General features: G+C 39.5%; 1 protein-coding gene across 1 annotated transcript in view; it reads left to right on the forward strand.

Annotated features, from left to right (window-relative positions):
• The window catches only part of plcl1 (phospholipase C like 1), a 124,447-nt gene that overhangs the window by 73,361 nt on the left and 35,767 nt on the right, over positions 1-15,319 (forward strand). The window contains exons 2-4 of the mRNA XM_059342723.1: positions 10,484-10,558; positions 11,342-11,629; positions 12,656-12,949. Coding sequence (XP_059198706.1) covers positions 10,484-10,558; positions 11,342-11,629; positions 12,656-12,949 — 657 coding nt within the window. The remainder of the gene's footprint in view (positions 1-10,483; positions 10,559-11,341; positions 11,630-12,655; positions 12,950-15,319) is intronic.

A 15,319-nucleotide genomic window follows, 5' to 3' on the forward strand; every position in this document is an offset into this window, starting at 1 on the left:
GTTGAAACAAGTTGGGTTTTACAGTGTGGCGGGGGATAATGTGACCAATGGGAATGTAAAGGATTGAACCTTGGGGGCTTGATTACTGTCTGACCGTATGTTGGCTGTGTGTGAAAGAAGGTAGAGAATATTTTTCTCTTCAGCTGTTGGAAAACGACCTGGAAATGATGTTTGTGTGGCCCCAAATAGTTTTCAAATTGTGAGATCAGTTAAAAGCATCAAATCTAGTAATGGGAATATTCAGTGTCACAGCTCTGATCTTCATCACCGTCGTCATCGGTTACACTGTGATGATGATGTACTCTCCGAGATAAAGGCTGAGATTTCTGACTGCTTCCTTCTTGTGAAATCTAAAATCTAAACCCCCGAATACGACTGTGGAAAGAAGAAACGTAATCAAAAATAAGAGCTTTTATTTTTCCATTTTCTTTCACTTTCTGTAGAAAATGACACACTTCAAAAGCTCCCCATCATTCCTCGTTTAATACCGACTGAAAACAAAAGAAGTCTCTGTTTGTGTTTTGTTTTTCATTTTCCATGGTGAAAGGAAAAAAGAATGAGTGGCTGAAGCAGCTGAAGCGAATACAGTGAACACACAGACAGACACATTATTCACAGAGTCGCTGCAGAGACGTGTAAAAGGTTCCAGTTGTGAATGTTGCAGCTGATTGTTGTGATGATAGTTTGAAGATAATTTCTCGTGTGTTTATATCGATCAGCATCGAGCTGCAGGATCCATAACAGACAGCTCACAGCACACAGAGGTTATAAAAGGTTATAAAATACCTTTTCATTGGGCGACTCCACCAAATACAATCAGTGAAATATCTGCACACACACACACACACACACACATTCTTGTACTTCTATCTTTGTGAGGACCCTCATTGGAACAGTGAATTCCCTTGCTAGGTTATAATAGTTTGGGATTTTTCATTAGTTTTTTAGAGTGAGTTTGCTATTTTTAGTATTTATATTTTTGAAAATGCTTTAGTTTTAGTTCAGTTTTTATTAGTTGTAGTTTTTTGTAATGGGGTATTTGTTGGGTGGGAGATTAAAAGAGGTCACAGTAAATTTTGCCTTTATTTCCTTTGTCTTATCCAGCTTCATTATGTATGAAAAAAGTTGACAAAGACGAAAACGAAGGACATTTTCACTATAATTTCAGTTAGTTTTGTAACCACACAATACAGTTTCAGTTAATTATCTTTATCATGTGACCTTTAACCCTTAAAACAAAGTCTGAAATCTAAAAAAAAAAAGCCTTTAAAGAAGTGAGGACTGGCCGAAATGTCCTCACTTTGCAAAAATGTCCTCATTATGTTGGTTAAAACCGTGTTCCGGTCCTCACTATGTAGGAAGTACAAGAACACACACACACACACACACACACACACACTTTCAGTCACGGATCATTTAGTCATTGTGGTTTCTCACCACAGTGTTTGTCACATTCTGAATCCTTCACTCTGACTCTTATCTCTCAATAAGTTTGATCAGAGAAGAAAAGCTCAATCAGGGTGAAAATAAATAAGATTTTTATTTTATTTTATTCTACCAACTTACCTGCAGTGAGAGATCATGAGGTGAGACGCACATGTACTACTACTTCCTCCAAAACCAAAGCCATCCAGGTGAAATTCCAAGTTTTTACAGAGTCCTCATGACTTTCTGGGACACTTAAATATTATATAATGGTGCCACCTGTATTTGACAAAATAAAAGTTTTCCGTTGTGAGAAAGTGTGTCATGTCTGCACTGTAAAAAATGTTTGTAGAAATTACAGTAAAACACTAGCCTGGCTAACACCAGACCAAATCTCATTGGAGATTAGGTCTGGACACCTACAATGTATTTCTCCGTAGAGGAGGCGTGGTTTACGATCCTCCGGAGCCGTTTATTGGACGCTTAGAATGTCTATCAAAGCGTCTGTAGGTAGCTCTTAGCCAATCAGATCAGTTATACCAGATGACGTAGTAGAGCAACAGAGATGGATGTTTGTTGTGTGTGTGTCTGTGAGAGAGTGTTGCTGCTGCTTTGCTTCTCCAGTTCTCGCTTTCTGCAAGATTATTTATTTTCACGCTTTATTCCCCCTCATGTCATTCAGCCACACATCCACTGATTTTATGGGCAATAAACAAGCTGCTGCGGGTCTCTGGGGGCTCTGCTGTCCCCCGATTCGGAGCGAGATCACCGGCGGTGACCGGCGGTCTCACCGGCTCGGCGCAACGAGCCGCAGAAACCGCCCGTGCGGCTCTAATAGTCCCGCTACCGGTGATCTCGCTACGAGCCGGGGGACAGCGGAGCCGCTGAGAGACCTTTCGCCTTTCAACTTTCGCTCTAAACTATTTAAAACACCATCTACAGCTAAAGAGAGTTTCGCGTCCGCAGCAGCCATGTTGGATCCGGAAAGCTTCCAAGTGCCGAGTAGTACGCGTCATCGTCTCACCGTCCCTCCCCGCTCTGTGATTGGATCCTAAAACAGGGCTAAGATAATCGCCTCGTTTCCAGACCGTCTGGAGGTTCGAAATCAAATTCGAGCGCGCAAGGCAGTCTGGGTATACCCAGGCTAGTAAAACACTGTCAAATTATATCAGAAATAGGGCGTGAAATTAAAAATGTATTATCACCGTAGTAGACACTTTTAATTACCGTAAATCAAAGAATAGCACAAAACTTTTACTTTTTTCTGTCATAAACTTTAGAAAACACAGTTTTGCTGTAAAAAATATTAGATTTTTCATTTAAAATTAATGGAGAAATACCATAACGTCACAAGGACATAACTACCCTAAAAATAATAGCAGACCAAAGGACCTAAAATGACCAAAAGAGTCACAAAACGAACAAAAAAAAAGACAGAAAACGACCAAAAGAGACACAAAACCATCTAAAAAGACACAAAATTACCAAAAAGAGACACAATAGGGATAAAATGGCACCCACTCACTGTATTTTTTCCGGTAAAGTTCTGGCAACCACAGTTGCCGGTATTTTACCGTAAATTAAACAGAATATTTTTTACAGTGTGTGGAGCCCAAATAAATTGTAAAAAGTGATCAGACAAATAGAGATATAACATATCACATCAGTTATTAATATTTCAAGTTAATTAAGTGTTAATGCGTGTGCATGTGCCGAGCCCTGAGTGACTGTGTGTGTGTGTGTGTGTGTGTGTGTGTGTGTGTGTGTGTGTGTGTGTGTGTGTGCTCGTCCTCTGGGTGGATTAGTGGCTGTAAGACTGTGGATGCGGGCGGCAGCGCAGTAATCTATTGTGGTAATCTTCTGCCAATGTGCTGAGGGATTATTAGCCAGATCATGGGATCAGATTGGGACTGGATTTATGCAACTGCCAGGTGTTGGTCTGGTGTGGTCAGCACTCTGTGTGTGTGTGTGTGTGTGTGCGTGTGTGTGTGTGAGAGAGAGCGTTATGCACAAGGTTAATAAGTTGTATAAACAAGTTTGTCAATGGATGGAAACTGTGAGGCCGGCAGGCTGCAGGACTGATGAATGATCAGTGTGTGACGTCACACAGGTCACATTCATGTTCCATCGGCTGGTTCAGTGTGTGTGTGTGTGTGTGTGTGTGTGTGTGTGTGTGTTTCACGTCCAGCTGTTGAAGGTCACTGTGCAGAATAAAGCCTGTGCTCTGTTACAGTTTGTGCTTTAACCCTGATGTTAAAGAGGTGATCTGCACTGACCGCTGCATTAAAATCTTCATTACGAAACCAAATTGAATTGAGTTTTCTTTGAGACAATTTTGCATTTATGGACAGAAAACCTAAATCCAGAAGCTTTAACTAAAGCACAACTTAAAAGCAGCTCTATAAATGGGTTTTCCCAGTTTGAACTTTTTCCCCCACAGCTCTGACCTCTGATCACTGAAACAAACTAATCTCTGCAGCCAGGTTCCTAAATCTTGTGTGAAAGCTTCTCAGTAGACTGAAGGCTGTTACAGCTGCAGGGCGATGCTCATGGTTTAGAGCAGCTATTCTCAACCTTGGGGTCCAGACCCCAATTGGGGTCGCGAGATGATTTCTGGGGGTCGCCAAATCATTTTGGAAGTCATGTGTTTTACTCTTTCTGGTCATTTCATGTCTTTTTTGGTCATTTTGTGTCTTTTTGGTTATTTTGTGTCTTTTCTGGTCATTTTGTTTCTTTTTTTGGTCATGTTATGTCTTTTTTTAGTCATTTTGTGTCTTTTTTTGGTCATTTTGTTTCTTTTTTTGGGCCATTTTGTGGTCATTTTTGGCCATTTTGTGGTCAATTTGAGTCCTTTTTTGCTCAATTTTATGTAGTTTTTTAAAATCATTTTGTGTCATTTTGTGGTCAGTTTGATTATTTTTGGGGTAATTTTGTGTCTTTTCTGACAAATCCCAAAGTAACAAGTTGTTTCCAAGGAGTCTCTGGCTTGAAGCTGACTGTTACACACTCAGGAGGTCAGAATGGATCTTTAAACTGATAGCAAAGGACTTAGATTAAAAGAAGCAATAAAATATAAAAAAATATATATATAAATGCACAGACAGAGATATGTTTTAGTTGTTGTCCATGTGCATTTTCAAAGCTGCTGCGGCAGTAAAACATCATTTCTGAACAGAACTTTGTCTGAATGCAAATTTTTTAGTCACTTCCACATCAAGACTGAAGCTTTAATCAAGCTCCAATCAGAGCTCGCTGCTTCATCCTCGACTGGAGAGACGCTGAGAAATATTATATACAATAATGTCCTTATTCAACAATTTCCACTACAGAGAGCAGTCTGGAAACGTTTCCTCCTCCCACACCTGAGCGTTAACTCTCCCAGCTCTGCAGACTCTCAGATCCTGCTGCTGGTTTTGGATCTTTGGTTGCTGGGAAGTGAATCTGCAACAATTAATCGATTAGTTGTCAAATTAAGTCATTTTTTCAAAATGATGTGATTCTAGCTTCTTAAATGTGAATATGTTTCTTTAGATTTCTGTTATAGTAAACTGAATATCTTTAAATTGTGAATGAAACAAAACATTTGAGGACGTTATCTTGGGCTTTGAGGAACACTGGTCAACATTTTTCATTGCTTAACTGATCATACAACTTTTCGATTAATCGAGAAAGTAAAAATATTTGTTAGTTGTCTTGTGTTTTCTCAGTTTTTCACAAATTGGTAACTATTTTGACAGTTGATTGATCTTTAAAGTCATTTTCATACCATCAAAAATGGCAGACAGTGCTGTTTTCAGCAGTATGTAGAGAAGTATGGAGATGTTTCTTCATTTATAGACATTTTTCACAACTTTTGATACCAAATGATTAATTATTTCCAAAGGAAAATATTAGTTTGATCAATCAATAAATAAAATAACCATAGCTGCAGCCCTGTGACCCATGTGGGTCAGTTTTACCCATGTTTTTATAACAATATTCCCCTTTTTCTTCATTATCATGACACATTTGTGGTGAAGAGTTGGTGCAGACTGAAGAGCGAGCTGCAGGAAACACTTCATCAGTCCTCACAGCGTCCTATTGTTCTGCATCTGTTTATTCTGCAGCTCCACTTGTTGCGTCTCAATCCATCTCTCTTTCATCTCTCATCCATTCTTTTATTCAGATTGCACTGCAATTTATATTTTTATTATCATTTCTGTGTACCAATTTTGGAACCATTTGCTCTGCTTTCCACTCAGCAACGTCCTTGTCTCATCTGACCTTTTCTTTCTTCTGTCTTGTCTCTTTTTTCCCCTCCAGCTTTTTTGCTCCCGTTTCTCTTTAGCATCTCTCCATCTGTGCTGAGATTTTTCCCTGGCAGCCGCTCAGTGATGGAGAGAATGATCACATCCGAGCTAAAGAGAGCGCAGGAGTAAAACAAACTGGAGAGAGGGAGAGAGAGAGAGAGAGAGAGAGAGAGGGAGCTTAAAGCAGGCTGTGGTTTATAACTGATAGATGCCCTTTTATTTGGTCATTTGTGTCTTTTTTGGTCAATTTGTTTCCTTTTTTGGTCATTTTGTGTCTTTTTTTAGTCATTTTGTGTCTTTTCTGGTAATTTTGTTTCTTTTTGTGGTCATTTTGTGTCTTTTTTGGTCATTTTGTGTCTTTTTTTGGTCATTTTGTGTCTTTTTTTGATCATTTTGTGGTCAATTTGTGTCTTTTTTGGTCAATTTGTTTCCTTTTTTGGTCATTTTGTGTCTTTTTTTAGTCATTTTGTGTCTTTTCTGGTAATTTTGTTTCTTTTTGTGGTCATTTTCTGTCTTTTTTGGTCCGTTTGTGTCTTTTTTTGGTCATTTTTCAGAAGTAAAACAAACTGGAGAGAGAGATAGAGAGAGAGAGAGAGAGAGAGAGAGGGAGCTTAAAGCAGGCTGTGGATTATAACTGATAGATGCCCTTTTAGGCCAAACAGAGCGCTGCATTAAAGGCTTTAGGAGGACGTGGCCATAGTTTCCTGGATGGCGTCTAGTGCCGTGCGCCTTCATGTCCGAGTGACAGTGGAAACACGCACAACATGCACACACTGGATTAGTTTCGACAGCCACCACAACATTAATGCTCCCAAATGTCCACGCGGCCTCCAGAGCGACAGTAACGTGGCCAGAGGCAGACGGACACGCGGCGCCCCGCCCGCCGCCGCCGTCCACCTAAATACCGGCTGACCTGCTTTCTCTAAGCTCGCCTGTCTGTCCGGCCTCCTCACTGACCAACTTAATGAAAAAGACATTTTGTCGGGTGGTTATGTGAACAAAGACAAACAGCTTTTTATTGGATGCTGTGACCTGGTTGCCTCTTGCGGCCCGGCCACGTGCTGGGAGCTGTGGGAATATTGGAAATGGAAATCAATTTGTGTTTGTGTTGTGAATGGGACGAGGCAACGATTTCCAGCTGTTTCTCTCTCTCTCTGAAGTGATCTGTGTGTGTGTTTTTTGAGCTCGTCATTCCTGGGGCCAAAAAACACACAGATTTTATTTATCATGCTAGCTGAGTGGTTAGCGAGGTTAGCCAGCTACCTGTGACTTAGCTCAGCTGTTCTCAACCTTGGGGTCGGGACCCCAATTGGGTTGACGAGATCAGTTGCAAAAACAGGTGAAAACTATTATATTAAAAAAGAATAAGTAATTTTTTTTGGTACACATGAAGGAAAATAAATGAAAAGAGAAGAATGCAAAGAGCTATTCATTTCTCTATCCGTCTTAAAAGCAAAAGCGTTATGGTAATTTCTATATTTCATCACCTTTTGCCAAATTGCAAAGAGACTCGTTACAAATCACTTTACTACATATTGAGAAAACTATCTGCAAACCAACCATTTTTGACTTTCAGTCATTATTCATATTTTGAGTCTGTGAAAAAGTGGTTTTATTCCAGCGATCATACACCATTTCTGTGTCTGGGTCGTTTTTTCTTTTTTTTTATCTCCTCCGCTTTATCGAAAGCTTTTTTCTTCCACATTTAAAGCAGTTAAAGTCTGGATTTAGTTCACATATATAAGCGAAACAGCATCATCAGTACAGCTTCCTGGTCTTTTCTGAATTTTATCACCCCATACTACATATGAAGAAAACTATTTCACGGTTTATTTTACAGTTAATATAAATATTTTACACATACAGCAATAAGTGTGAATACGTTGTTTTATTCCAGCGCTCACACACGTTTGAAAGACATAAAGAAGTGTGATTCTTGTTCCTGTTGGTATTCTGTGTTATGTAGGTGTTTTACCTGCATATATATATATATAAATACACACTGTTATACAAGATATAGTAATTATATAAAGATAAATAGTTATATAAGAAGACAGTGTGTGTCTGATGGAGGTAAAGAGCTGCACACAGGAGGAGGAGGTGTCCTCCTCTCTCTGTAATTACTGCTGTCATTTCAGCCGAGGCCATCGCAGCTCGTTAGATTCAGAGAGGAGCAGCTATTATCAGCTGCAGCTGGAATGAAAGTTAACTTTGCATTGACATTTGCCCAGTGAGCAGAGATGAAGCTGCCAATCAATCTGTCACTGGCTGCAGGTAGCCAGGCAGCCAGCACAGGGACTAAACAGGTGTGTGTGTGTGTGTGTGTGTGTGTGTACTGCTCTTCTATACAAACAGCCTTAAAACAGGGCAAGATTCAAACTTTAAGTAAGTACATTTTATTCATAAAGCACTTTTCATAGGACAAAAAAACACAAAGTGCTTTACAAGGGCATAAAACAGAAAAACACAACAAGAGAGAGAGAACTAGAAAATTTCCTCTGGGGAAATTTTGAAAGGGCCACGGGGGCTACTGCCGGTGTGTGTACACTATGATGAGATTCTTCAGAGATTTCAAACTATGCCCTTTAACCTCAAAATGTGTGTGTGTGTGTGTGTGTGTGTGTGTGTGTGTTTGAAGCATGTGTATGCATGTGTGAGGAGTGTGCGTGTTTCGCGCATGTGTGTGTATCTGTAACTGTAATCACATCAAAGATCAAAGGCAATCAGATCAAAGCAATCAACTGAATTAACTGACACCTGTTAATGAAAGAGTGACAGCAGAGGTGGACAGACTGGAATTTCTGGCCTCGAACAGAAAGCATTTTTTCAAACCATAATACCGATCATTGATCCAACTTCACTTTGAGCGTCCTGAGTTCTTCCTGAACGTCTACATGTGATTTTTTTAAAGAAAAATGAAAAAATAGCTTTGTTAGAGCGATCTAAAAAAACTGTTCCATCTTCCTTTTTGCCGAAACCTCCCTGCGTTTTTAATATGAGACCCAATGAGGCTGTTGGTGGTGTTGGTGGATCATCTGTGCGTCCTACGCCCAAACTATAACTCTGACAGCTTTACCAGAGGAGTGTGAGGGAGAAGACTAATTTTCCTACATTTCTATGTAAAAATTATTTCTGTAGAGTGGAATTTGAGGCCTGGAGCGCAGTTTTCAAATTTATTTTTTGACAGTTTTTTCTCTCCCTCTACACTCTGGCGATGATGTCACACACTGTGACACGAACATTCCGTGCAATACACACCCATTATAATCTCAGAATTTCTCCAAAAATGATCATGGTCATTGAACAGGGATTGATAAAAAAACTATATGACCTATCGAAACGTGGATTAATACACCGATACACAAGACTTGTGTCTACTGTTTAAAGTTTAAATGGAGTCTCTAGGTGAAATTATGCCGGAGAAGTAGACGTTTAAATATCTCCAATTATTGTTCTTTTTCGCTCATTTTTTGTTGGCCGGCCCATTCATTTCAATGCAAAATTTTGGGCAGTTTTTCGCGAATTACATCCCCGCCCCGAGCACTGGTCCCTACAGCTATTGCTGTATGGGACCAGTGCTCGGTGCGATTGCCCCGAGGCCCTAATTAAAGCTTGGACCTCGAGTTGACCAGGTACATATAGTCAACTTAATGCCTGTCTAAACAGATATGTCTTAATCTAACATTTAAAAGAAATGTTAAAACTATCCGAGGGGCAATAAGTACAGTGAGAACAACAGGGGCCCCAGAACGGAGCCCTGCTCAATGTGTTTTAGTATCTGATAGAACACTTTATTGTAGGCAGTTTGTACAGTTTTGACACTTTGCTTCAATCTTTAAATAAAACATAAACCAGGAGGAGTTCTCTGGAAACTGTTTAAATGTTTTAATATCACATCTTTAAGACATTCTTGTTCTTGAGGGTTAAAAGGTCTTTGGATATTTCTGGGGCTTATTGGTGTTTCACAGCTTCTTCCTTCACTATCCGCTCCTCTCTTTGTGTAATCTCCCTCTCTAAATTTGGACAGAATAGCTTTTTATTTTCTCACAGTCTTCCTGATCACCAGAGCCTTATTTAGCCTGAGGAGCTGGCCAGCAGGAAGGTTTTTATAAGTGGAAACTCCGAGTTTACAGACGAGTGAGAGGAGGAGACGAACTTTCATTTATATCTCAAAACTGTTCAGGGTGAAACTAGAAAACATTCACATTCAGCAGTGAAGATGTTGATCAAAGAGAGAAAGTTTAACTGCAACATAAACATTTTATTTTTTCTGATTCTTTACTCAAATTATCTTTGTTTGGAATGTAATAGTCAATCAAAAATGAATCTGCAGCGAAGTTCTGTTTGAACTTGGATTGCAATAGTTAACAAAATAAACAGACCTTTTCTTTAAAGTTACAGTCTGATCAATATATGAAAGTCAGGAAGAAATGGACTATATAATGTATGGAATATAACCTGCATGCTTGTCTTTTCTCTACACTAATATCTGGCCTATATTACCAATACCTTTGCACTTTTACCCTTCCTTTTTCCCTTTTATTTTCTATTTTAACCTGAAAATCAATTGAGCAATTTAGGTAATTAGTAATTACTATTCACATGCTTGGCTGTATAGTGAGGTGTGAGAATAATATATTTTAATTACACTACTTAAAGGGCTTGTTGAGTGTATTTTGAGTGACTGTCTGGCTGTTCTTCCTTACATTTACAAAGATTTGTTCTCGTTTTGACCTCTCCGCTCTCTGTTTGTGTTTGTGTTTTCCCAGGATCCTTCAGTGCAGAAGGTTGGCGGAGGCCGGAAGAAGACGGTGTCCTTCAGCAGCATGCCCTCTGAGAAGAAGGTACGTTATTATCATGGAATAATATGACAATAAGTAAGTACTAACCCTGACCCTGCCAACACTGCACCCATCATGCTGGAAGGTGAAGCTCTGGAGGAGGTTGAGGAGTTTACCTTCCTTGGCAGCATTGTAGTCTAGACGGAATTGTCCAATAAGTGAAAGTGAGGAGCATTTATGGGTACAAGTCAGGAACTGGCCCACTTTACTTATTTCAAGGGTGCTGCACAACAAAAAAATGGTTCCCAAGCGAAATTTTTAGTTTTTGACTCTCATTTGCATATCAAAATGGCCGCCAAATTGCCCATCTTGCTCGGTCGTTGGACCATTTCCCCAAGTTTTTTTGTAAGTAGGCACACTTTTAAATGTTCCAGTTGGTATTTTGCATATATATATGCATAAAAAAGACAGTGAGCCTCCACTATATCCTTGCTCTGACCCTAGACTATAGATCCAGAAACTTAATTTCCTCATCTTTGATTGCCTACTTACAAAAAAACTAAGGGAAAATGGTCCAACGACTGAGCAAGATGGGCAATTTGGTGGCCATTTGATATACAAATTAGAAGGTCAAAACCTCAAAATTTTGCTTGGGAACCATTTTTTTTGGACTCAGCACCCTTGAGATATGTAAGGTAGGCCGGTTCCTGACTTGTACCCATAAATGCTCCTCACTTCTTATAGGAGGCCTTTTTTCTGAAATCCGTCTAGACTATAGTAGGCGATCACAATATGACAATAAAAAGCACTTTTGTTGCACTTTCATAATGCTGATTCCCCCTGCAGGTGAGCAGCGCAGCAGACTGTCTGGCCTTCATGCAGGGCGGCTGCGAGCTGAAGAAGATACGTCCAAACTCCAGAGTTTACTGCCGTTTCTACACGCTGGACGCCGACCTCGGCTGCTTACGCTGGGAGCCGTCCAAGAAGGACGGGGACCGGGCCCGGCTGGACGTCTCCAGCATGAGGGAGGTCCGGACCGGGAAGAGCACGGAGACGTTCCTCCATAACGGGCCGCTCAATGAGCACCTCGCTGAGGAGGCCGCCTTCTCCATCATACACGGGGACGACTACCAGGTGAAACAATTATGTGACATCTGTTACCCTCTGAAATGTTTAAATGTTTCTTTAGAAAATCGCCTAGAAAAAGTAGAGTTTGTAGAGTTGAGTGTACACTGCAAAAAAAGAAAAGTTGGGTGAACTCAAAATTTCAAGGCAACAAACTTCGATAAAATTTTAAGTTGGACAATTAAACTAAATATTTTAAGTTTTGTTTTTGAGTTTGCTCAACTCTGAATTCAGATTTTTAATTTACATTGTAATAACTTTTAATCCTTACTTCTGCTAACTTCTGCAATGTGCTGAATTGGCACGATTGTAACGCCGCTATGAAATGTCAGCTAATGTTGCGACCACAATTTTGAGTTAGCATTGATACGCTAATGGCTACTCTTGTAGCTGTAACAAGCAGCGCCGCTAGCATCAGTTAGCCGCTAGCATCAGTTAGTCGCTAGCATCAGTTAGCCGCTAGCTTTCGCTAATGAATTTCACCGCTTTCCCGCATTTCACAACAAAGAAATAAGAGTTATCAGAGCTATTGTCCCTTGTTGTGAACCCCAACTTAAAGATATAAGTAACAACAACTCACCAACTTGTTTTTGAGCAGACAACTGGCTTCCTTTTTTCCATTTTTATGCAGAAACTAAGTCAAAATATTGATTTTTCTTCACTAAAAATGAGAGAACTGTCCGCCATGTTTTTTATTCTGACCGCCGGGACCTTGAAAGTCACGTGACTTGGAACAAACCAATAGGAACAAATACCAGGTTGGGATATGACTGTCATTAACTTACATTGTAGCCAAATCTGTGTCAGTTTCACGGAAATTTGAGTGATTCCGTGGCTATTCCACGGATTTTGAGTTAAGCAAATCCGTGGCTATTTCACGGATTCCTGTGAGACCAGGTTCTACAAGGACATAAAGAGTAAAAGGAGCAAAAACACCCTGAAATGTCTTGTTTTGGGGTTCAGAGGGTTAAAGGTTAACACTGAATCATCTCTCAGTCTCCAGCTCAGTAATGTCTCCGTCTGTCCCTCCTGCAGTCTCTGGACTTGGTTGCGTTGTCGGCAGATGTTGCCAACATCTGGGTGACGGGTCTCCGCTACCTGCTCGCCCACCCGTCGATCATCTGGGGCGCCGGCGGAGGAGGAGGAGGAGTCGGCGGGCTGAGTGAAGGAGGAGGTGTGGCGGTGGAAGGAACCCTGGGAGGGAAGATGAGGAGCGAGTGGCTGGAGGCCGAGTTCGCTCAGGTGGACGAAGACGGATACGGCATCGTGTCGGAGGACGTCGCTGTCGCCACCATCTGTAAACTCTGCCCCGGGATCAAAGAGGCCAAGGTAGGAGGAAGAACATTTAACCCTTAATATTAATACCCTCATTGAAATACTTGCATATTCCAAATTTCAACCCTAGAGAATATTGGAGGATATTTCATACAGCCAGAATGTGTAAAAAAACATACGAAAATAATATCTTGAGAAAAAAATTTACGAGATTAAAGTGGCAAATCTACGAGAAAAAAATGTGTAGATTTATGAGATTTAAAGTGGTGAATCTGGGAGAAAAAAGCTTTTTTCCCACTTTTTTCCTCATAAATCTGCGACTTTTTTCACCCAGATTTGCCACTTTAAATCTCTTAAATCTGCAACTTTTTTTGTTGTAGATTTGCCACTTTAATCTAGTAAATTTGCAACTTTTTTCTTGAAATATTTTTATTTTGGATATCCGCTAAAGTTACCAAATACGGTTCTTCGCCTGATAAAAGGTTAAAATCCTGCACCTTCATGCAGACATGAACATTAGACATTTTATGTAGAATTATTTCAGGTGTTTGATATTCAAAAAGAAGCTAATATGGCATGAAATATGAAATGAAGACATAATAGACGAAAAATGCATATAAATGAAAAATGGATGAGATTTATCAACCAACTCTGCAGGTCCGTCTGCTCTTTATAGTGAATTTCAGCTCCGTTGTTTTGGTTTTTCCAGCAACTTTACTGTTTTGGTTGACTCTCACAGCTCTCATGGCTTCATGTTTGGCTTTTTTAGAGGGTTTTTGCTGACAACAGCTGCCTGCTGCAACCATCATTTACTAGCTGCTCAGCAGCAAACAGCAGACAGAAACAGTTAGAGACTGGCTGGTCAACTAAAGTGAAGCTTTTAGCAGGAAATACACACTAATATTGCTCTGTTTCTGCTGGATGTGTAAAAATAAGCAAACAAAAAGGTGAATATGGTGAAAAAGTTCACCATATCAACTTAAAAGTCAGTTACTGCTGGTTTTAAAAGAAAACAATTGTGATTATCTTGATTTTTAAAAGTGCAAATAAAGTCTGCAGCAATTAAATGAAATGATAATGAGAAGTGTTAAATGAGACGATTATTTCAGATTTATTTTCCTAGTTTTCCTAGTTTAAAATGTCCATTTTGTCCAATTTGATGGCTTTAAATATCTTGTTTGGTCCCAAACATGATATTTTCTGCCATTTTTGTGGGGAAAAAATAAAGGATCATCTAAATAGTAATTTCTTGCAATTAACTATTACACAACTGATGGTTGCAGCTCTGCATGTGATCACTAATCAAATCAAATCAAACTTTATTTATATAGCGCTTTTCATACATAGAAATGTAACACAAAGTGTTTTACAAAAGACTAAAAGACAACAGGACAGGATAAGAACTAAAAGACTAAAAGACAACAGGACAGGATAAGAACTAAAAGACTAAAAGACAACAGGACAGGATAAAAACTAAAAGACTAAAAGACAACAGGACAGGATAAGAACTAAAAGACTAAAAGACAACAGGACAGGATAAAAACTAAAAGACTAAAAGACAACAGGACAGGATAAAAACTAAAAGACTAAAAGACAACAGGACAGGATAAAAACTAAAAGACTAAAAGACAACAGGACAGGATAAAAACTAAAAGACTAAAAGACAACAGGACAGGATAAGAACTAAAAGACTAAAAGACAACAGGACAGGATAAAAACTAAAAGACTAAAAGACAACAGGACAGGATAAGAACTAAAAGACTAAAAGACAACAGGACAGAATAAGAACTAAAAGACTAAAAGACAACAGGACAGGATAAGAACTAAAAGACTAAAAGACAACAGGACAGGATAAAAACTAAAAGACTAAAAGACAACAGGACAGGATAAGAACTAAAAGACTAAAAGACAACAGGACAGGATAAAGACTAAAAGACAACAGGACAGGATAAAAACTAAAAGACTAAAAGACAACAGGACAGGATATGAACTAAAAGACAACAGGACAGGATAAGAACTAAAAGACAACAGGACAGGATAAGAACTAAAAGACAACAGGACAGGATAAGAACTAAAAGACTAAAAGACAACAGGACAGGATAAGAACTAAAAGACTAAAAGACAACAGGTTTTGATAAAAACTAAAAGAGAACAATGGCTGAATGCAGCCTCCCCGTAGGTTTTAGATTTAACTCTTGGAATGATTAAAAGGCTGGTGCCAGAGGACCTCAGGACCCCGAGGGTTGATATGATAAAAGCATATCTGATAGATAAGATGGCCCAAGACCGTTAAGACATTTAAAAACTAATAAAAGAACCTTAAAATCACTACGTCTGAGAGAAAACGGGAAAGACGCAAATAAGCTGCTGCTGATGCACTTCGCTCCCTGAAACACCAGCTGTCCCTCACACAGTCACCATGTT

The sequence above is a fragment of the Centropristis striata genome, chromosome 10 (genome assembly GCF_030273125.1).
Source record: "Centropristis striata isolate RG_2023a ecotype Rhode Island chromosome 10, C.striata_1.0, whole genome shotgun sequence".
Lineage (NCBI taxonomy): Eukaryota > Metazoa > Chordata > Actinopteri > Perciformes > Serranidae > Centropristis > Centropristis striata.